This window comes from Colossoma macropomum, unplaced genomic scaffold (assembly GCF_904425465.1).
Source record: "Colossoma macropomum unplaced genomic scaffold, Colossoma_macropomum, whole genome shotgun sequence".
NCBI lineage: Eukaryota > Metazoa > Chordata > Actinopteri > Characiformes > Serrasalmidae > Colossoma > Colossoma macropomum.
In genome coordinates, this window is record NW_023494794.1 from 5,711,683 (window position 1) to 5,733,978 (window position 22,296).

The window sequence follows — 22,296 nt, forward strand, 5'->3', positions numbered from 1 at the left end:
CTCGCAAAACATGAATGTTGGCTGACACTGTGGTTCTGCAGAAGTTGTTGAAAGCTAGAAGAAAACTTTATATACCCCATTCTGATTGCAAGTACAGGCTACAATAGCAGTAGCCTGCAGGCTAATTTACCACAGTAAGCTTTGGCTAGTGTATTGTTTCAATAAGAAGCAATTCAAAGGCTGTGAAAGTGTGATTTTACCAAAATAGAACAAAGTTAGCTTAGCAAGTTAGCAAGTTTCTGACAAGAAACACGAGCATGTTTATCTTCTCCGGTTGAAGTAGGCTTCCCTGTGCCGTTACCGCTTGACTAGCCATGCTGAAAACGAGCTTCGTGAATCTGAACAAAATCTGTGTTAACCCTTGGAATCCCATGAGGGCGCCATAGGGTGCTGCTGTGCACTTTTTATTAAATTGACTGCCGAAGGTCACTGTCAAAAACCATTTGTCATAAAGAATTTTGATCAACTGCATCACATTCTTAAGACTTCAAAAAATACAAGTGTTGTATGATTTCACAACCACTCAGGACTAACGTTCAAGCACAATTAGGCTGTGTAGGCTCTTCAAAATTGCACACATTTTCATTGGTTTTTGGTTTGTTCGACACTTGCACTAATGAAACCTTGAGTTTCAATTCATCAGTGTCATCGTTTTGGGTCCAGTAGCCAAGGAAAATGACAAAATTGTATATCCTTGTTTATATATATGTCCTTTCCAAACTGCCTAATCCTGCAGAATGTCCTGCAGCATACAGCTGAGGGCAGAACAAAGCTTCTGGTGCCCCCTTACAGGCCCCTATTAAAAGTAAAAAAGCATGTGTAGGTTTCATCTTTTTTCCAGAGCTTCATAAGACTTGTTGGCACTGATACATTTTATGTTTCAAGATATTTTAGTCTTTTATTTGTTCATATTTGAAGGATTATATAAAAAATAGTCTTTGTTTTTAGTGTTTTTTCATTTATATAATTAAAAAGCGATATACTGCATCCCACACATGTAAACAATCCTTATATCTAGTTTAGATTCCATAGCTGTGCGAAACAACAGGCCCCTGCTTTTCCCTGCTCAGTTAGAACAAAGCCAAGCCTCTTTAATGGCTTAGAATAGATGGTGGTGAAATTTCCCTTTTCAGTTCTCTGTTGATAAACCCATCCAATTGCAAATTTATCAAACTGTCCAGTAATGGACGGGGCCTGTCACACAACATAAATTTTAATCGACTGCAAGCAACTGTCTGCTCTGTCACTGACACAGAAAATTAGCCTTGGAGCTTCAGGAACACCCAGTGCTTCCAGCACTGCCAGGTTAGGGCCTTTTCCTCCTCTAAAACATAAATCACAGCAGGTGTCTCGTGTGTTCAATAAACGCTTTTTCATAAACGGATGGTTTTGAGTTTCACTCCCTGTAACCTAGCAACAATAAAAGCAAGGAAAAACCCACATGTTCATTAGCAGAGAGCTGGTTCATGGAGTATTAGCTCTGCTGATGTAGAACACAGTGCTGTAGTGCAAAATGGTCACTGTTACATTAACTACATTTTTAAAAAGATGGTTCTTCAAGGGTTCTTTAGTAAAGGGAATAATTCATATAGAGCATAAGTTCTATATATGAACCATATCATGCTTAATTATATGGTTACTTATATGGTTCTATATAGAACCTTTTTGAAAATGGTTTTATATATCACCAAAAAGGGTTCTTCTATTGTTACAGATTTGACATCATAACAACAGAAGAACCCTTTTTGGTGCTATAAAGAACCATTTTGAAAAAGCTTCTATATAGAACCATATAAAATCAATTCTCCATCAATCTGAAGAACCATTTAGCAATACAAAGAACCCTTTAATCATACAAAGGGTTCTCTGGGTGTTCATAGTTCTATGTAGAACCATTTTCTTTACTAAAGAACCCTTGAGGAACCATCACTTTTAAGAGTGTAAGGCTTAAAACAATAGAGGACCCCTTTTGGTGCTATATAGAACCATTCCCAACACATTCTGCATCAATCTACAGATCCATTTCACCATGTAAAGAACCATATAAGCATGAAACGCTTCTATACAGAACCATTCCCATTACTGAAGATCCATCTTTTATAAGTGTGTAGTATTGTAGGATAGGCAGCTATAAGAGTGAACACCGGTACATCACTGTCCAATGATATGGGGATTAGCATATCATGAATAGCCCCGCCCCCAAGTAAACAGCTTCAGTATTTTTTATAAACTTAAGAAAAAGCTTAACACAATTGAACACTGTCACCCAATTTCCACCTGTTTTGAAGTAGCTCCATCAGTTAAACTATGCATTTTTTCTTAACATTGATGGAAAATATTTTGATTGAAATGTGTATGATTTATGATTTATGATTCAGAAGCGAAAGCACACTAGATTTTTGTCTTTCTAGGTGACCAATTATTATATTATTTTATAATAAAATATTTATTTTATTGCATTAAACTGTTATTTTTTTATTGTGACATGATTTTTTATATCAAGAAAGCTGCAGTTGTGCTGTCCATTTTATCTGGCCTGTTTGTGGAGAGGTGCAAATTGTTTTCACAGCAGGGGGTGCTATCCCCTCCCCTTTCAACCCTCATTGCTCACTAGCAGCTCAACACAAAGCCAAATTTCACACACAGAGATTTAACATTGTCCTAGTTAATTTGATAACAGAGTTACGGGAAAAAAAATATTCTGCCACTGTTACATTGTTTTGGTAATTTTTTCCAGTGACAATACTGTAATATGTATTTGAGCTTTTATCCTTTACTTATCTTACAGTACTCATTTTTGTCCATCCGAACTTATACAAACACTGCAGTGTGTTAATTCAACACTTTTTCTGTGCAGCCATCCTCCTACCATACTGCTCTGGAGAAATGTCTAACACAAGTAACTAATAATATCTAATAATACCTAGTCTTGTTTGTCTGCCTTTATGTATGCAATGTTTAATAATGCCTGGTTCAAGACCAGGTGTGTGTATATGTGCAGATGGTCTGATCACGCAGTGCATGTAATTACAGTGTCATTTCACACCTGCTGAGTCATCATTAATCATGTGGATTTATTTTTTCACCTCCCCCACTCTTTCAACACTGCTTTTGTCCTCTGCATTCTGCCTTTCCCCAGTAAAATGTACCCTCCTTCTTACAACAATGTGAACTATATGTCCAGTTAGTATGAATTTTATAGCTTTGGTTATGTTTATTATAAGTAAGCTGCAATACCTATGGAAAAAACTGGTCATATGTATGTATCTCTTTCAAAATTGCCTGATGCCTGAGAAATCTTTTACAATAGTCTTGAGGTAAGGTTTTGGCCTGAAGCTTGGTGGAGAGGTACATGCAAAATGCTCAAAGAAAATGTTTTTTTTTTTTTTTCACTATACTAGACATGTGTAGGTTCACTGGTCATTTTGGATAGTAAATACAATGGCTGCGTATTTGTGTTGTAGACATTGTGACCCCTGGTTCCTATAACCACCACTGTAAAACAATCTGACTCAGTGACTTTCTCTGCAATGCACCATCTCAAATCAAACCACTCTGAATGAATTTGTATACATCAACAATTGAACTACATAAAACTTTTAAATTTGGTGGAATTCTTCTTAAAAATGATCATCTTATAATTAATCGTTATTTCCACAGAAAGGTAGCAATAATAGTTCATAGAAGAACTGCTTTTGGTTCCCTTAAGAACCTTTCAGTGGATGGTTCTTAGAAGGGAACCCTGACTATTTAGACTTGTATGCTTTATAGTAGCAAACATGTCCAAAACCATGAAAATATGATGTATAAATAAGTTTCCCTTTACTGGTATGTCGCCATCGTCACACTGATGGTATGTGGTTGCACTGTACTATGGAAAATGAGAAAAAAAGTTAAAAAAAAGTTAATTTTCTGGGAAATGTCACATTCTGGTCAAAGCTGGACAGAAAGAATGATATACTTGAGTTCAATGAGAAATTCGGCTCACTGTTTCTAGATCAGTGGACTAGAGAGAGAGCAAATTTTTGGATTTGGATTTTTCAACAGAAATGGCAGCCTACTTGTAGAGGGATTATATGTGTTTTTAATTATAAAGCATTTTGCTTAGTTGGGCATCATATTGAGGCATACATGTCCTAACAGTCACACTTTCCTTTAAAACCTATTTTTGAAAATGAGATGTAGAGTGAGGAGAACCGTTTTAAAGTCGAAAGAACCTCCACTGATGTACAAGTTCTGTACCAATTACAGGTTTTTCCTAGAACTCTAGGCCCAAGCCAAGGAGTATAAGTGCAACATGAGCCAAAATATTAAAGTTTTTCTATTGTAACTATAACTATAACAAGTACAAACAAACAATGTACTGTTTTTGAAAAGTAGTCCTTCATGCCTGTGACAGTTCATTCTTGCATTCAGTGCTCATGCTCCAACCCCTTTCCTTCAGTGTTTTAGAAACATCAGGGCTGGGGTTACCACCTTGTTGTTGTCACTACTGAAATCACTGCAGAGGCCTTATAGCATCATATTATGTATTTGATTTAGCTTGCAGTCAACCTCCTGATTTGAATTACAAATATTCACCTGGTGATGACATGACAGCACAAACAGAACACCATCTTTTCACAAATAGGGCCAACGGCTTGTGCTCAGGACAGTCTACAAATGAAAAGGCACTTCATAAATATACTTGAAACGTGTAGCTGTTGAATTTTGCCATGTGCAGCTGAGACTCTAATGCAAAATCATTCAGAAATATCCCCTTTTAAGTGGTAATGTTTAGGCTCTTCAACATCCAGCGTATCACCTGACTGATCATGGTTCTGCGAGGCCTCTTTGTTCTTGTGCTGAGCTCTACAGGTCCTCTTTGTTGTTTATTTAATACGTCATTTCACATCCATACTGCTACTGCATAACTACACTAGTGAGTTTTTATGTTCTTGTTCTCTCTGATCAGAAGCTGTTAAAAGCACAAGCTCCTTTGGGGCAACCCTGTACAGGAGGGAGGCGGGGGGAAGGGAAAGAGAACAACAGAGAGAGGAAAGAGAAAGAGTGGAAAACCTCACACCGCAAAACCTCCTGTGCAGTGCACAAATCAGTTATATGCTGCAATACCACATGCATCATCTGCGCTGCTCTTAGAAGTCCTAATTTCTTACTGTTGTCTTGCTACATTATTTAAATTAATATAATGTTAAGTAATTACATAAGTACTAGAAATGCAATGCGACATATAGTATTGGGTCAAACTGTATAACAGCATATTGTGTTGTTCTGTTTAACATGTGAATAAAACAGTTTTTTCACACATCACATGTCAAAAATGTGTTACAATGTGTGAAAAAAACATTTTATAACGTGAGATCATGTTCACATGTGAAAAAAACAAAAAACATTTGGAAGCATCAATGGTTTTCTGCATGGTAAAACGGCTCTTCTCTATGATAAAAAATCCTGTTGCAATGTTTTCTTAAAGAACCTTTTACAAATGATTCTATATAGCACCAAAAATGGGTCTACCAAGTTTTAAGAGTCAAAGATCCCTTTTTCAGTACAATGTAGAGCCCATTTAGCTAAGAGTGCAGTCACACCCCAGCATGACGGCTGCTTCAAAGTGGTCCTCCATCATCCCCGGCAGCTGAAAAACAGCATCATTACCCAGTGGCCTTAAAAATGAGGGCCTCCATTTCAGAAAGAAAAACAGCTGCAGTTGTATTCCCCCGAGAAAAAAAAGAAAAAGGGAAAGCTCTGAATCAGTGGTGCGAGACTTTGTTCCCCACAATTACTCCTGCTCAAAAGCAGGGCCTTTTCCTGAGTGCTACGAGAGACTGAGCGGGATAGCTGTCACTGACCATTATCCACATGACTGGCTAAAGTAAAGCCTATAAAGTCACTTTATAAAGCTGACCATGCCCAGATTATCCTGAATTCAACTCATCCCGACTGGAATACGCTTGTACAAGGAAATGAAACATGAGAGGATTCTGCTAATCTCGTGTCCCCTGTCTTTTAATTTGAAGAGCATATTGGTCTAAAATGAGAAAAAAAAAAAACTAAACAAAAACAGCCCATAGCATTACTGAGAAGGCCAAAAAAGCATCTATTCCTTCCTTTTAATCTATTCTTCTAGTTTAATAATAGGTTTTCTGAGAGTTGCTGTTATATTTAATTTAAAAAGTAAAGAATATGATCTGGAATCAAACTCAAGCAAACATATGAGTGCAAATATACTTCACATTTCAGTCAGCTTCTGTTGTTACTCTGATGAAACAAATCAATAATAGCTCATAGTGATATGAATTGTATGGTGAACGTGTGCACACGCTGAGTCACTACCACAGTGCATCCAATAATAAAGGCAACATCATATCTTTTTATACAGTGATAAATAACATGCTAGCACACAAAATCCCCAATTCCACATGATAATCAACTTTACTTGGGCTTTGACTATTATTAGTAACTGAGGTATCTGACAGCTATTTTGATGATTAATCAAGTCATTAGAGTTTAAAAAAACATTGTTTTAAATATTTTTCAGCAATATTTAGACTTTTATTTGTTTATTTGTTGTTTTTTTTTCAGGGAAGGGGGGAGGGAGGGCTTCTCATACAGCTATATAAAATGATGATAACTGTGGGCCTGAAATATTTCTTCAACTTGTTTTGAATGTAGCCTAGTTAGTTCCAAGCGAGCACAAATTGGAAATTAAGCATATCCATGAAAACTGAGAACATGCAGACTCAAGATTTAACATTTCAACACTGTTTAAATTCCCAAAGAAAAGAGAAAATCAAAGACATAAAGCGTAGGTATAGTAACAGATGTTTTGATGACGTTGGCAAAATTATGATAAAGATAGAGCTTGACTGACATAAAAGTCACATGAATTCCAATCTGATTGTTCAGACAGAGGTCACACTGCAGCGTATTGTATCAGATCTGAGTACCACACATGGAAGAGGCCCAAATTGGAACTGCGTTATTCCGCAGTGCGTTATTTACTGTTTATACTTTCACACAAAAACCATGTCACATATGACAAAAAAGATCAGATTTGGGCCACTTTACCTGCAGTGTGAACGCAGGCCTCTCTCAGCTCCAACCTGATCTCAAACATAGCTTACATTCACAATGCAGGTAAAAGTGGCCCAGATCTGATTTATTGCCTAAATCTGATTTTGTTATTTGGTTGTTGCCATTATTTTTTTAATGTGGCCTATATCTGAACAGTGAACAGATCACACTTAACCCAAAACTGAGTTGAAACTGTCAGATTCCTTACGCCCAGTTCTTGTGCTGATGTTGCTTCCAGAGACAGTTTGGAACTTGGAGTTAGTGAGCTCAGTGTCTACTGCTTCGAGGCTGAGCTGTTGTTACTCCTAGTTGTTTCCATTTCTCAATAATAGCATTTACAGTTGACTGGGGCAGATCTAGCAGAGAATAAATTTCACAAACTGACTTGTGGCAAAGGTGGCATCCTATGACAGTGCCTTATTTCAAGCCACTGAGCTCTTCAGTATGACCAATTCTCCTGCCAAAGTTTGCCTTGAGTTTATACACCTCTTAGCAATGGGTGTGGCAGAAAAACTTAAATTAACTTAAAAAAAAAACTTGTTTTTTGTATTGTAGTGTATAAAGAAAAAGACTGGATTTGGGCCACTTTTATCAGCAGTGTGAATGTAGTCATTTATTAACAGAAACTTGCAATATATAAAATGACTAAGACATCTTAGTTGACCAAGCGTTAATTTAAAAGTAACATATCGTAATTATCGCTCTATCACATATCACTCTGCATCATTCCAGACGATTAGATTCATTATAAATACACATGGTGCCCGGTGACGTGCAATCTGCTTAAGCACTATTGATCCTATTGCAAAAGCTGATGCTTTTTATTGATTCCGCACAGCCTGTCTGCCTGTCCTGCCTTTGTGTGGAATGGCTGTGTTGCCACTGCAAATAACATCAAAAATCTCCTGATGCTCTTTAAAAGAGTATTCCAGTGTTTTTGTGCCAAATCTCTAGTTGTTGCACCTGTAACACAAGATTAATTATCATGGGCAGTAATTTTGATACGTGTGCCTGTACTTAGTAAAAGAATAGAAATGCTGTTTACTCCAAACATAATTACAATAGAAGCCAACAGGCAGGTGGTGAAGTAACTGCCCACTGGCTTCTATTATAAATGTGTTTTGAGTCAGTATGTTTTCTGTTCTTTTTCTAAATACAGGGGGAATTATTGCCTGCGTTAATCGACCATATGGAGACTACGCTGAAAAATATGCTCAATTTGCACTGTGCAATTAAAATGACCCACAATCCACATGCATACTATCACGTGAGACCACTTTACTATCACCATTTTTCTCCTTCACCACTTCCTTTCATTGACCCCCATTCTTTTTTCACTCAAGTCTTTCCCCACTCCCTGTTCCTCCTTCGATCTTTGTTCTGAGAGCATTCCCTCATTAGTGTTTATTTCCGTCGCTCCCCGTGCTTCCACTGCTTGCTGCATCTTTAATCTTTTTTTTTCTGTGAACTCCTAAATCTGCTTTCTTCACTTTCTCTCCTGTGAATTCAATGTTTTTGCTTTGCTTCATTTTGCTGTTTGACTGCTTTACATGTTCCAGCTTTTGGCATCATTATTGTTTAATACTTCTCATCGCTTAAATAAAGAGCTCAACTAAGTATGCTAACATGACTTACAGTGAATGGATGATAACCACCAATTAGCATGATGTAATTGGTGGATTCACTTTTACCTATGGATTCACTTTTACCTATGTTAGCATTTTTGCTAATACTATTTCTTTAACCTACTCTTGTCTCTCCCTTGCCTTAATTCTGTCAGGTAAAGATTACACCGGTCTCTCCATTCTAGCCCACTCTGGGTGCACACTTCAGAGTCTGTGTTTGTCTATTTCAGCACCTACTGGTTCAAAAAGAGAATTGGGGTTTGGTGATTTTGCTGGTCAGTTAAAGTGTCACACTGTTCCATCATGTCTGTTGAGTGCATGTGTGTGTATGTAAATATGTGTGTGTGTGCTGTGCCAGTGCTCACTGCAGGCCTCAACATCCTGATGAAGACCCATCCTTTATCCATCACGTGGCCGAGTAATCAGCCTCCTCCCTTCCACCCCCACCAATCTCTCAGACTCTCTTTACGCTAGAGTAGTGCTGCCATGACAGTGAGCTTGTCAGCACCTGACATCTAACAGGCTGAATTAACACTATGACCTGACTAATATACCAGTCCGTAAATAACTTCAGTCATTATTCATTTTTCATAGACTCCTATTAACAATAATAATAATAATAACAACAATAATAATAATAGAAATTATACTACTTTCAATTGGGGTAATGAGCTTTTCTGAGTGGGTATGGCCAGTTCTTCAGTTTCATTACAAAGAGAGCATAACTAGCTCTGTTTAACTGAAATTAGGGCAGGAGTTCAGGAGTGCATGAGTTCAGTGTCTTATAGTCCTCTCTAATGCAGACAAACATGAACAAGCACAGTCAAGTTTACAGTCACACATACGTATATAGTCCCAACTGAGAAAAGCAAGTATAAAGGGAGGGTCTTTCAAGGCATTCATCTAACTGGCTAACACTACATCTTTAAGAGCAGATGCAGTTGTACCCTGCACCAATATTGTAGCTGATCTATCCATCACTGCAATAGTCTGCTCAAGAGAATCAATAACAACATCATGATAGAATAACAGCTGTGACAGTTGTATCTTTGGATTGAACCAATTATGTATAACACAATTGCCAATTTGCCCACTGTGTTCACTATGTTCACTGTACAAAGAAACTGAAGGAAAAATGCATAATGCACAGCTACATCTTCTGATTCAGCAGCTGTCCTCTATGTCGAGTCAGAATGTCATGATTGGACCAATTGGATCTAGAATTACTAGGAAAAAATCTGTATACATTGACTAACATTCAAAGTAAAGAATGTTTTGCCTTCTTCTGTAAAGTAACCATTTTAGAAAGTATTTGCATTTTTTTTTATTGGACAGCGATGAAACCAAAATGTAAAAAAGGAAAAAAAAATAATGATCAAAAATAGGTAGACCATAAAAACAACACAATAAAAAGATTTAAAAAGATAAAAGATGTGTAGATTTAGAGTCACTAAGCAGAGCTTATTACATCAGAGAGCAGGTGAGCTGGATCAGGTTTTCAGCTGCTTTTTAAGCGAGCAGAAGAACAGTCCCAGAGTTTAGAGGCTGCAACACTAAAGCTCTGTTTCCAATAAGGATTTATCGACACTTGTGAAAATCCCACCAATAAAGCAACAGTTCTGCTCTGAAGTCTCTTCTTTCATTTTACAATGAACATGAGCAAAATCACTAATCACTTCGGATGTTACTGCCTATGTCACTCTTCAAACAGACTGCTTAATTGATAATCGCCAGCTGCTCACCTTCATTACAGCAAAACAGGCTCAACTGACAACTTTGTACAAACATCGTCATGGTAACAAAAATAACAAGAACATGTAAAATCCTTTTAATCCCAACATTTAGCATTAATATAATGTTATAACACAAATACAAAAGAGCTAATTAAGAGCTACTTAATGCAAACCAACAAACCGCTAAGAATGATGCTAAGCTCCTATTTTATTTTCCTTTAAAGCATATCAAAAGGACAGGAGAGCCAGATCAGCTGAGGCAGACCTAATAAACCAGACAATGATAAACAATGTTCCTAATAACGCTCTGACTGAAAAAAGAAACAATAAAACCCTTCTTTTTGTGTTTTCCTTTGATGCAGCCTGCTGATGGATCTTTTCAGACAACATTCCATGTGGCATTGACAGATATCCTAACCAACATGCTCTCAGAGCACAATGCTAAGTGCTTGTTTTGGCTCACATGAGTATGGTCAGGAAAACAGAGAGCCCATTCACCCCAATCATAATGTGGTACTCATATTATTATAACTATTATTTGTCAAAGGCAAATGAATTAGCAAGACAGATGGCTACAACAAGCTAGCAAGCAAACAAACTAGCTTCACTAAAACTAGCCAGTCTAATTTTACAACCCCATTTCCAAAAACGTTCGGGACGCTGTGCAAAATGTAAATAAAAACTAAATTCAATGATGTGCAAATCATTTAAACCCTATATTTTATTTAAAATAGTACAAAGACAACAAATCAAATGTTGAAACATTGTTGAGACATTTTATTGTTTTCTGAAAAATATATGCCCATTATGAATTTGATGCCAACAACACGTTCCAAAAAAGTTGGGACAGGGGCACATTTACCACTGTGTTTCATCACCTCTTCTTTTAACAAACTCTGTAAGTGTTTGGGAACTGAGGAGACCGACTACTGTAGTTTTGAAAGTGAAATGTTTTCCCATTTTTGCTTAACATAGGATTTTAGCTGTTCAACAACTCCTTTGTCATGTTTTTCATTTTATAATGTGCCAAATGTTTTCAGTGGTGACAGGTCTGGACTGCAGGTAGGCCAGTTTAGCGCCTGGACTCTTTTAATACGGAGCCATGCTGTTATAATATGTGCTGCCATTCAGATGATGTCTTTTTCAGCGAAAGCCTTGCTTATTTCAGCAAGACAACGTCAAACCACATTCTGCACATATTACAATTACATTTTTTGGTTTACTTATTGTTAAAATTACTAATTCAAATCTAGTAACACCATTTCTTGTATAATCCTTAGTTACTAAGGTAAATCTACTAAAGAGAAGCTAGCTAACAAACAAGCTAGCTTCACTGAAACCAGCTAGCCTAATTGTGCACTGTAAAACATAACAAGAGCACTACAACTTTTTTTTTGTTTACTTTACTTATTGTTAAAATTACAAATTAAAATCTAGTAATACTTACTATTTCTTGCATAATCCTTAGTTACTGAAGTAAATCTAGTTCAGATCAGTTAACCTGAATAAGTCCTACAGTCTGAAGAACTTTTGCCTAAAAATACTTCTCAGGTTTCTTAGCAGTTTTGTTGATTTCTGTTACTTTGCCCTTATTTGTCTAATTTATAAATACAATTATCATTGCAGAATGTTATTTTTGTGTCATAACATACTCTCATGTTAAATGTGAAGTCTGGATGCATTTTACATGTTGTTATTCGCACTATGATGGTGTTTTGTGTTCAGGTTTACCAGTTTAGCGTATCGTCATGAATGCTAACAGAATGGCAAATATGCATTAAAGTTACATGAGTCCTTAAAAATGTGTCATTCTAGTCTTACTTAAGCTATTTTACATTACTGTATGAAACAACACATTTAATATAATAGATTTGTATTCACTGATACCAATATATTACACAAGGAAGAGTAAATAAAGACTACGCAGAACTTATAAAAGCAGAGCACTGCTAGCTCAACTGAAAGTATTTAAAATTACTAGGGCTGTCTTGAGCTAACGTTCTTTGCTCCAGGCATGTGGATCACTAAAAACTGAAAAGCAGCCATAACGTAAATATAAAGTTATTTAAGCTAGAACCCATTAAGTAACTTTTTTTGAGGCAATAAGCTTGCATGATTTTTAGGTAAAGTAAACTAATTTAAGTTTGCAGTATAATGCCTCTGCCATAAAAATGATGATATTATATTATGACAACCAGACTTTGTTCAGAACCGTATACATTAAATGGAAATTACATTTTGTTACAAGCACGAACATGAAAAGTTGCTGTTGCTACTAAACAAAGGTTCAGCCTATAAGAGTGGAGACAGTAAGTTCAGGAGATGAAAAAACAAAAAGCCTGTATATATAGTAAATCCACAGACGCAACAGCTAGCAAGCTACTACAGACCACTTGGACATGTGATTCCATTGAATTCCAACACTATTAACACTTTTTAATTCACATCAGCAGAATGGGCAGTGACTATCTGATAACTGACTTACAAACTTATACAACACATCATTTTTAAGTTTTAAATACTCTGAGTGGAGGCGCACTTAACAATCTGCATCATACTCTTACATTTCTCAGTCTAGTTAACTTAATGTGGAACTTTTACCATGTAATAATTAACATCAACATCACACATTTACAAACGCATATACTGTGTGAAATTAGTGCTTTGGAATAGAGGTCTCAATCTCAAATTACATAGGGCCACAAGCCAAGTAGTCTTTTCATGTAATGTAACCTAACATTTAATGCTGTAAACTAAAATATGTAAGTATGACTTATGAATATAAGTTAATGTTTATCTGCAACTGATGGCTTTTTGCCAAAAGCATTGTAGACCACTTTCAAGAATGTTCCTTTTTTATGATATATGTTGTCGGGAGTGGGCCTTATACATACAAGACAAATCAATTCTATATTATGATTAATATCACCTTTATTATAGAATTAAAAATGATCAAAAACTCTAAATCAAAAACTTGTTACACTCAAAATTGTTACAAATGTATAAGTAGCATTTTGGAAACAAACTTGGGACTACAAATCATAACTACTAATACTTACTATTATTTTTACTATTATCATTTTTCATTATAAGTATTATTATAATTATTGTAGTAGTAGGAATAGCACTTACACTGTATTTGATAAGGATTTTAATGTTCAGTTTAAAGTACCCTTGCATTTAACAGTAGAATTATATGGGACTCTAATAATCATAGCATTAGCACTCCTGCTGAACGAGAGTGAAGTTTTTGTGAGTGAAATGTTGGCAAAGGAGCAGTTAAATCTGTGCTCTCAGTGGATTTGTTTGATAATTCCATTCATTTCTGAATTCTTCTTAAAGATGTATCTACCACTATGACATAAATGAATCTGTAAAGGCAGATCTGACTAACTATTAGTCTAAATCAGAACAATAGCTAAGTCGGTTATTGCTAAATTACAACCATGCCGCTCAGTGTGTAGCATTCATACTGCGTCAGGTTTTCGTTTGAATAGTTCCAGCTATTTTATCTAGCACATGGTAAGTAACTATTTACAGTGCCAGGTGGGTGAAGTAGCTCCCCCCCATCAGATGGAAATTCTAGCTGCAGAAAAATGCAGAAAAAAAAGTTGCGGGGCAGATTTAAAGACAAATTGTAAGTATACGATGGGTTGTATGAAGCATGCCTGTAGTTCGAGACTTTGTTTGATTTTAAATGTTACTAATTAAAAATTCCTTTGATGGATATAGCAGATGGAATTACGACAAAGCAGCAGTGCATTCATTGTGCTTAACAGTAATGACTAAACAAATAAGCGCAGGCTGTGGACTGTGGAAAGTCAGTGGAGTCTAGACTGCTTCCTAAACAAGGTCATAAAAATGATGAACCTAACATACAGCTCTGTGCCTGAATACGAGAGATTGAATTTCACTGATTGACTGTCAGCGAGTGCCAAGTCATCTCTGTTGATACATGAGCAGACACACTGTCTCTGCTCTGAGAGAGAGACAGACAGAGAGAGAGAGAGAGAGAGAGAGAGTGAGAGAGAGAAAGACAGAATGAGAGTAAAAATATGAGAGAGACAGAGAGAAAGAGAGAGAGAGAGAGAGAGAGAAAGAGAGAGAGAGAGAGAGACTAGAGAGAGAGAAAGAAAATGAGAGAGAGAGAGACTAGAGAGAGAGAAAGAAAATGAGAGAAAGAGAGAAAATTAGATAGATAGATAGATAGATAGATAGATAGACAGATAGATAGATAGATAAAACAGATACAGAGAGGGAGAGGAGAGATTAAAAAGAGCGCGAGAATCAGAGAAAAAGAGAGCAGGAAGAAAATGACAGAGCAAGGCAGATAGAGAGAGACTTATGAAGAGAGAGAGAAAAAGAGAAGGAAAGGACAGATAAAGGAGAGACAGATGGTGAAATAAAAAGAGGGACAGAAAAAGAGAAAAGTGAGAGAGATAAAGAGAGAGAGACAGACATTAAGACATTTAGAGAGCAGAAAGAGAGGGAGATAAAATGGGAAAGAGAAAGACAGACAGAGAGAGAACGACAGAGAGAAAGAAAGCAGGAAATACAGATATAAACAGAGATAAAGACATGAAGAGAGCAAGACAATAAAGAAATACAGATAAACAGAAAAAGGGATAAACAGAGTGAAAAACAAAAACAAAGAAAAAAAGGAGAGAGAAAATGAGAGAGAGAAGGAGAGAAAAAGAGTGAGGGAGAGAGAGAGAGAGAGAGAGAGAGAGAGAGAGAGAGAGAGAGAGAGACCCTTCGCTGTCAGGTAAATTTTACACAGCCGTAGTGACAGAAGACAACAACAGTTCCTTTAAACCTTAAAAACAATCCTCAGGAGTTTCAGATACAGGCTTTTCTGGACTGTAGACTGTGGACTGCAGTGAAAATAGAGCATAATTGTTTTTATTTGTAATTAATCATTGTCTCTTTTAACAGAACTAAAATTATTTAAGTGTAATAAGTGCATGGCAGCCTTGGCAGTGTGCACAAAAACATAATCCATCTCCATTTGTGAGGCCTAAGGGTTAATGTTTTGGGGGACGTAACCAAGCAACCTCGGGTTAACAGTTGCAGACAAAACCCAGTGGGGAATTTTGTAGCTAATTATCTGGAGGTTTCTCTGCGCATCCCTGACAGCGAGACAGCAGGAGCAGGGGACTGGGGTGGGGGTTAGTGGAGGACAAGAGAGGAAATGGGGATGTAATCACAGAGCAGAGCCAGACACGGCTCCAGGCAGCCACACTGAAACAGCTCCCATGTCGGCTCCGCTGAATATGTTAATTTAAAGGAGTACTCCAGCTTTTTTAAACATAATCACTGTCTGCTGCATCTGTAGTGTACGGTCGGTTACCACAGACAATAACTTCAAAATTGTTCTCTATTTTCACAACAGAATGAAAAACTTGTTGACTCAAAACGCTCTTATAATAGAAGCTATTGGGCAGTTGCTAGATTCCATCAGTGAACGTCATATTTTTGTAAGTGTTTTTATTCGTTAAACAAGTTTATTAATTCTTCTGTGTAAGTTACTCATAAAAGAAGCTGTAAATCTGTATAATTCTATGTTTCAGAGATTGGGACTAGTTTTCCAGAGGGGAGAATTTGCGCTGTATGTTAGCCGTGTAGTGATATGAGTAGAGTTTTCACAGATTACTGCCTGATTGTTGATGTATACCAGAAAACCTGGTACTTATGTGATGTCACTGTATGACCACACCACCATTTTGATGAATCACGATATAATCTGCATGCTTTACCAATGAACACAAGAACAGCCATCAGAAAACAGAAACTAATTGATGATGATTGAATGAATGATGACGATCGCAACAAGCGACTTCAAAAATCTGACTTAAAAAAACCTGACAAAGCCAAATTCCACAGGTCAGTAGAGTGTGAAACGCCCTTTCCAATGGGCTCTCAAACACTTTCGTCGCCTTCAGGAAACGGAGATATGGACCTTGAAATCACCAGGCTCCTCACCTGTTGTCTTTTCTGAGACCCATTTTGTTACTGTCATAATCATGCGATCAGCAACGAGTCGACATCAAGCTTAAAGCATCATCACCGAGCAGTAAAGTTGACTAGTCTCTGCGACCCCTAATGGAGAATGTGTTGTATTCTATATAGAATATAGACACCTTATAAAAATGGTTCTATAGCACCAAAAAGCGTTCTTTTATTGTTACAAGCTTGACATCATAACAATAGCAGAACCCTTTCAGTGTTACATTGAACCATTTTTAAAAGGTTTTTATAGAAATGTTCAACACATTCTTCATCGACCTGAAGAACAATTTCACCATGCAAAGAACCATTTAAGCATGAAGTAGTTCTATATAGAACTCACTGTCTTTACTAAAGAAGCCTCAAAGAACCATCTTTTTAATTGTGTAATCAAACTGATCAACACTATCACTCTGCCCAACCCTGAGGCCGGACCACAAGGTTGGTTCACTTGATAATCTACGTCACGTAACATAGATAATGTACCCATATTCTCTCTCTCATTCACATACATATGTGCATTACATAGCCACATATTTCACATAGTTCAGCAACTACTCAGTGGCTTCTATTAGAACTGAGTTTTGAGTCAACTGGTTTTCAGTTCATTTGCTGTACAGTAAAAGGTGTAATTATTATTTGTGGTAATTGAAGGTTATGATACAGATGCAACAGATAGAGATTAGGTTGAAAATCTCTGGAATATTCATTAAGCCCATGTATTTTCCTACTATCAAAACCAAACCATGTGAGTGAAATGTTTAGTTTACAAAGTTTCAATCTGATTTTCTTTACCCCTCATCATGCCCATAGTGATGCATACACTTGCAAAAGTGCAAAAGTTTTAGACACCTGAGAAAATGGTATTTAAGCATTTATTGGCCCAAAAAAAAACCCCATTAAAATTGAAGCAATTACAAACAACATTAATACAGTAAACAGTAACTTTATATCTGTCAGTGGTTTTGTTTATTTATTTCCGGTTTCTCTGATATATTGTGTGTTTACTGGCAAAAACATACTGCTGAGATAAATGGTTTTAAACCATTTGTTTAGGTTTAGACTTTTGTATAGTAAGGTATGCCTGCATCAGAGAATGAAGTGTTTTATAACATCAATAATCTATAGACTAGACCTTGTAAAATCGTCTACTTGTATACTTTGTTTTTTAAATTTTCAAAACCACTTATTCAACAATTCAGTTGCTGAAACAACAGACCAAAACACCAAAATCTCTTTCTTTCTGTAGAACAGCACATTTTAGCTTAAAATGGCCTATAACAACTAGTGTTGTCCCAATAATGTATCAGTATCGGTATTAGTATTGGCAATAGAGAATACCAATATGTGTGCCATGTGCACCAGTATTTGAAGCTTAATTGAAGCAAACAGTGTCTGCGGTGTGGGATTATTTCATGTTCAAGACAAGCAGTAGCCAAAATGCTCAAAGCAAAATCTGTAATGCCAGTATTTTAGGGGAGGCAAGACCAGCAAAGATTTCAATACGTAAAATTGAATTAAGCATTTAGAGGCAAACCGTGGCAAAGAGCGCAGTGACTTTCCATCTCTGAAACCATTAAAATGTGACGTTACCCAGCCAGTAAACGCCATCCATTCAAGCTTAGTATGTTTTATTCGTGACTCAGAACCTGCTTTCAAAATACAACATTTAAAATGGAAAAGTATAAATATGAGAATTATAACACTATCAAGTAGTTCTTTTAGAGTTAGGAATGGTACTCTGTATCGGCAGTTACTTCAGTATCAGTAACGGAAGGGAAAAAGTGGTAAAAAAAAAACAATATGAAGGACGTAAGCAACACAACTAGGACAACTCCGCAGTAAAAAAAAAAAGATGTCTGTGTAAATATATATGTAAGCAGAAGTAAAGTAGAATTAAAGAAGGTGTAGTAAAGAAGTAAGAAACTCGAATAAAGACAGAACTCGAAAAATCTAAAATCATTAGAAACACACCATCAAAATATGTAGCATTTCAACATAATACATCACAGTCAACAATGCAAATCAAGGACCAGAACTATATAGTAGCACATGTACCAGGCACTGTATGAATGGACACGTTGTTTATCCAGAATGGTTTATAACTGATTCTCTTAAAAAATTGTTTTGTGTGTAAGCAGTGAGAACATGTTTAGTGTTCTGTAGAATATTATACGTAATGCTAAACGGTTTGTTGGAAGTTTTCAGTTCGGTAAACAACAGTCTGATCTGGCGAGGTGGGGTACATAAACTTTGTAAACTTCAAAGTAATCATCAAGACTGCATGCACTATATTGCAAACCTTGGAACTTCTTTAAATATTTGATAACCGGTCATCGTAAATTGCCCTGGAGAGGTGTATACGGGATACAATGTCAGGCACTCATATTCAGCTTACCTCGCACATCAGCAGAAAACCTGGCAGAGTGTCGAGAAACAAAAAGCTTCAGCTCCTGGTCCAGGTTGCAGTCAATGAGATTTGTGTCCCATGAACGAATTCCTGCGAGTGAGAAAAGGAAATTAGAAAAAAAGAACAAAAATGCACATCTGTCCTCGTCATGTTAGAAATTCTGTTTAATCAGGAATGAATTTTGAATACATGACTAAGTATGCTAATATATGCCAACTGGTTTTATTCATTAGTTGAATCTTCCTGTGATTTTATTTGAGAAAAATAAAAGCTGGCCTATTTAATTAAATCATTTAATCACTGGCAGAAAGAAACACTGTGCTTTACTCAAGAGCAAATCAATATTTGGAAATATCTATATGATGTTCTATCCCTGGCCCTTTTCTGCTGAGTCATAATCGATAGTATTTCGCATTTCTAGTACTTGCCAACTATGTACGGCTATATAAATAACCTCCAACTGCTGCAAGAGACATGCAAAGGATAAGATACAACAAACATACATAAAACAATGGTAGCTTATATTAAATTAGGATGAACATATTAAATCGATCATATTTTGCAGGACAAAAGCGTACATAGCTCTGCAAATGGCAATGATTTAAAGAGATGATTCCTCATAACACTGCTACATGCATAACAATAATAACAATACAGCTTTGGTAGGTGCTTCTAGTCATGATCTCCCATTTAAGCATAGAACCTGAATGTAGGGCATGTCCCAAGTACAGCATTTTACTTTTAAAGCACAGGAAAAGTATTTTCTTAGGCAATGTTTATAGAATATGTTTTGGAATGAGGCCTAATCACTATGATCAGTAATACAAATTATTATTATTATTATTATTATTATTATTATTATTATTTCATGATCCCTTCTACTTCTGTGATCTTAAAGCCACACCCAATAACTGTCTCATTCCTGACATACATCACAATCCAAGTCAAACCAGTAAACCTAAGTCTAGTATCTACATTGACTGATTTGGTTTCATAGAAGCGGCTCCATTTCAGCACCGTCATACCACCATTTGTATTCTAGATGGGACTGGGTGATGTTTCTTTCCCCACCTTTTACGAACCATGAATTATAAATTATACATGCAAATCAGGAGGATCTAAGCTGAGATGTAGCATTCATGAGCTCAACAGAAATGACAGCTAATACTGAGTCATCAAAATGAAGCAACAACATAGAATAAATGAACAAATAAGAGGAAAGGCCCCTAATATTAACACCTAGATTCTAACATATTTAGTTCTTACTGTTAAAATGAACTGACCTCATGCACTCATTTCATGTTTAGAGGGTTCTCTGCATGCTGAAATGGTTCTTCAGATTGATAGAGAATGTATATATGGTTCTATATAGAACTTTTATTGACTTTTTTTTCTGTATAGCTCCAAAAACAAGTTCAATAGTTACAAGCTATCATAACAATAGTGTTATAAAGAAGTATTTAAAAAAAATATACAACGCATTCTCTATCAATCTGAAGAAAGATTTCACCAGGCAAAGAACTATTTAAGCATGTAAATGGTTCTTGAAGTGCTCATGGTTCTGTATAGAACCGTTGTCTTTCCTAAAGAAACCTTGACGAATCATCTTTTTAAAGAGTGATACTGCCTTTGTGTTTTGCTAGCTCACTGTTAGTGAGGCCACCAAAGAGTCGGTGGCACAAAAAGGCGAAACGCCCTTTTTTCCCTGGCAGAAAGGCCCTCCTGACTTTCCGTAGGGACCGCAGTGCGGACCGCGCCACGCCTACATGCCGGTGCTAGAGGAGAGGAGATGAGCAGAGGCTGAGGAGAGGAAAGGAGAGGAGAGGAAGCTGCCTATTTGCAAAACAACTGTTCAACTTGACAGTTTATCCACACACTGAGAGCCACGGACACGTTACCGAGGCCCTGTTACGCTCGAAAGGTCGAGCAGCTTAAATTTCCCATCTTTAAAATGTTGTTTATGTCGAAAACGCGTCTCATTGTCAAGATGCCTCATTCAAACTGAGAGACGAGCAAAAAGAAAAGTCCGCAGGACAAAACAATGAGCTGCAGACTGGAGGTGTTGCTCTGTGGCTCGTCGCAGAGCCCCAGTCTCCATATAAATGCCCCCCCACAGCCTGAATTCAGCGTGCTGAATCATGCTAACTGCGGGGGGCGACGCGCCACTGAGAGCTAAAACACTGCGTCACACCTGGATCACTTTTGTTGAGAAGAAAAGAGAAAGGGAGGGGGGCGGGGGGGTTGAGGTGGCGTGATGGCCATCGCTTTGATAAGAGGTCCAAAAGCCCTCGCTGATGTAAGGCAGGGAGGGGCTGCGGATGGCTTCTCATTAAACTCGCACTTGAAAGCAGCCCAAGTGATGAACGGGCAGTGGGACGTTTGTTTTGGCCACCTGTGGCCAATCGTGCGCATAAATGACGCAGAATTATGATTGTAGTTATTGTCTGAGCTCAAGGTTAGACTGCAGTAGCCTATATGAAGAGACAACGGATGAGGCTGAAGTTGGCTTCCTATTTGCGTTTCCGTTCTACCTTAACTGGGGCAGCGGTTACATTCTGACCGCTATGTAGGCGTCAGAATATAACCGCTGTACTATTTAAGGTGGAACGGAAAAAAATGTCAACAAGAAGCGAACTCCAGCTTCGGAGACAATCCGTGAAGTGCACACTCGGCCAAAAGCATCACTCAGCAGTCCTACCTTTCTCTATGTCCGCAATGGCACACTTCAGATGCTCGGCCGTGACGAGCTCCCCGACGACCACCAACAGGTAAAACCTGCCGTCGTCGAAGTGGTGCGCCGAGGCGGCGGTGGGCGATGCCATGTTGCCGGCTCTGGTGCCGCTGTCCGCGCAGAAGGACTCTGCGGTGTCGGCTGGTGCCACGAGCGTTGCCATCCTCACACACCCTCACATTCACACACGCATACACGCACGCGCTTGCTTGCTCTCTCGCACGCGCGTTCGCTCTCGCTCACAGAGAGCTGCTGGTGACCAGGCGAACAGCGGGGCGTTTTAGGAGGGGTCGGCGCTTTTATACCCACACACACACAAGCACACACACACAGCGCGTGTCTCAGTGGCCAGGATGGGGGAGCCTGCTCCGTCAACCAGCTGATGTCATCCTCCAAAAGTCCCCAGCAGCTCAAAGAACGAGATTTTGGTTGTTTTTTTCTTCCAAAAATAACTGAAATAACGCAGAAGCAACTATTATAGTTACACAACAAAATGTACTTTTTGACATTTCACGTATTTATTTATTTTTTTTTGAGGATACACAATAATATACTGTAACTAGAAAAGTGCATCTCCTGAAGAAAATGCAGAGTGATTGCGCAACTCAAGCTTGTTAAGATGTTGCTAGGTGGTTGCTATGGTATCCCAGGTGGTTACTAGGGTGTTGCTAGGTGACTGCTATGAAATCCCAGGTAGATGCTAGGCTGTTGCTAGGT

General features: G+C 37.6%; 1 protein-coding gene across 1 annotated transcript in view; it reads right to left on the minus strand.

Moving 5' to 3' along the window:
- The window catches only part of map1b (microtubule-associated protein 1B), a 34,805-nt gene extending 12,968 nt beyond the window's left edge, over positions 1 to 21,837 (minus strand). The window contains exons 1-2 of the mRNA XM_036579962.1: positions 21,547 to 21,837; positions 18,837 to 18,938 (exon numbers count right to left, since the gene is read on the minus strand). Coding sequence (XP_036435855.1) covers positions 18,837 to 18,938; positions 21,547 to 21,742 — 298 coding nt within the window. The 5' untranslated portion in view covers positions 21,743 to 21,837. The remainder of the gene's footprint in view (positions 1 to 18,836; positions 18,939 to 21,546) is intronic.
- Between the last annotated feature and the right edge of the window lie 459 nt (positions 21,838 to 22,296).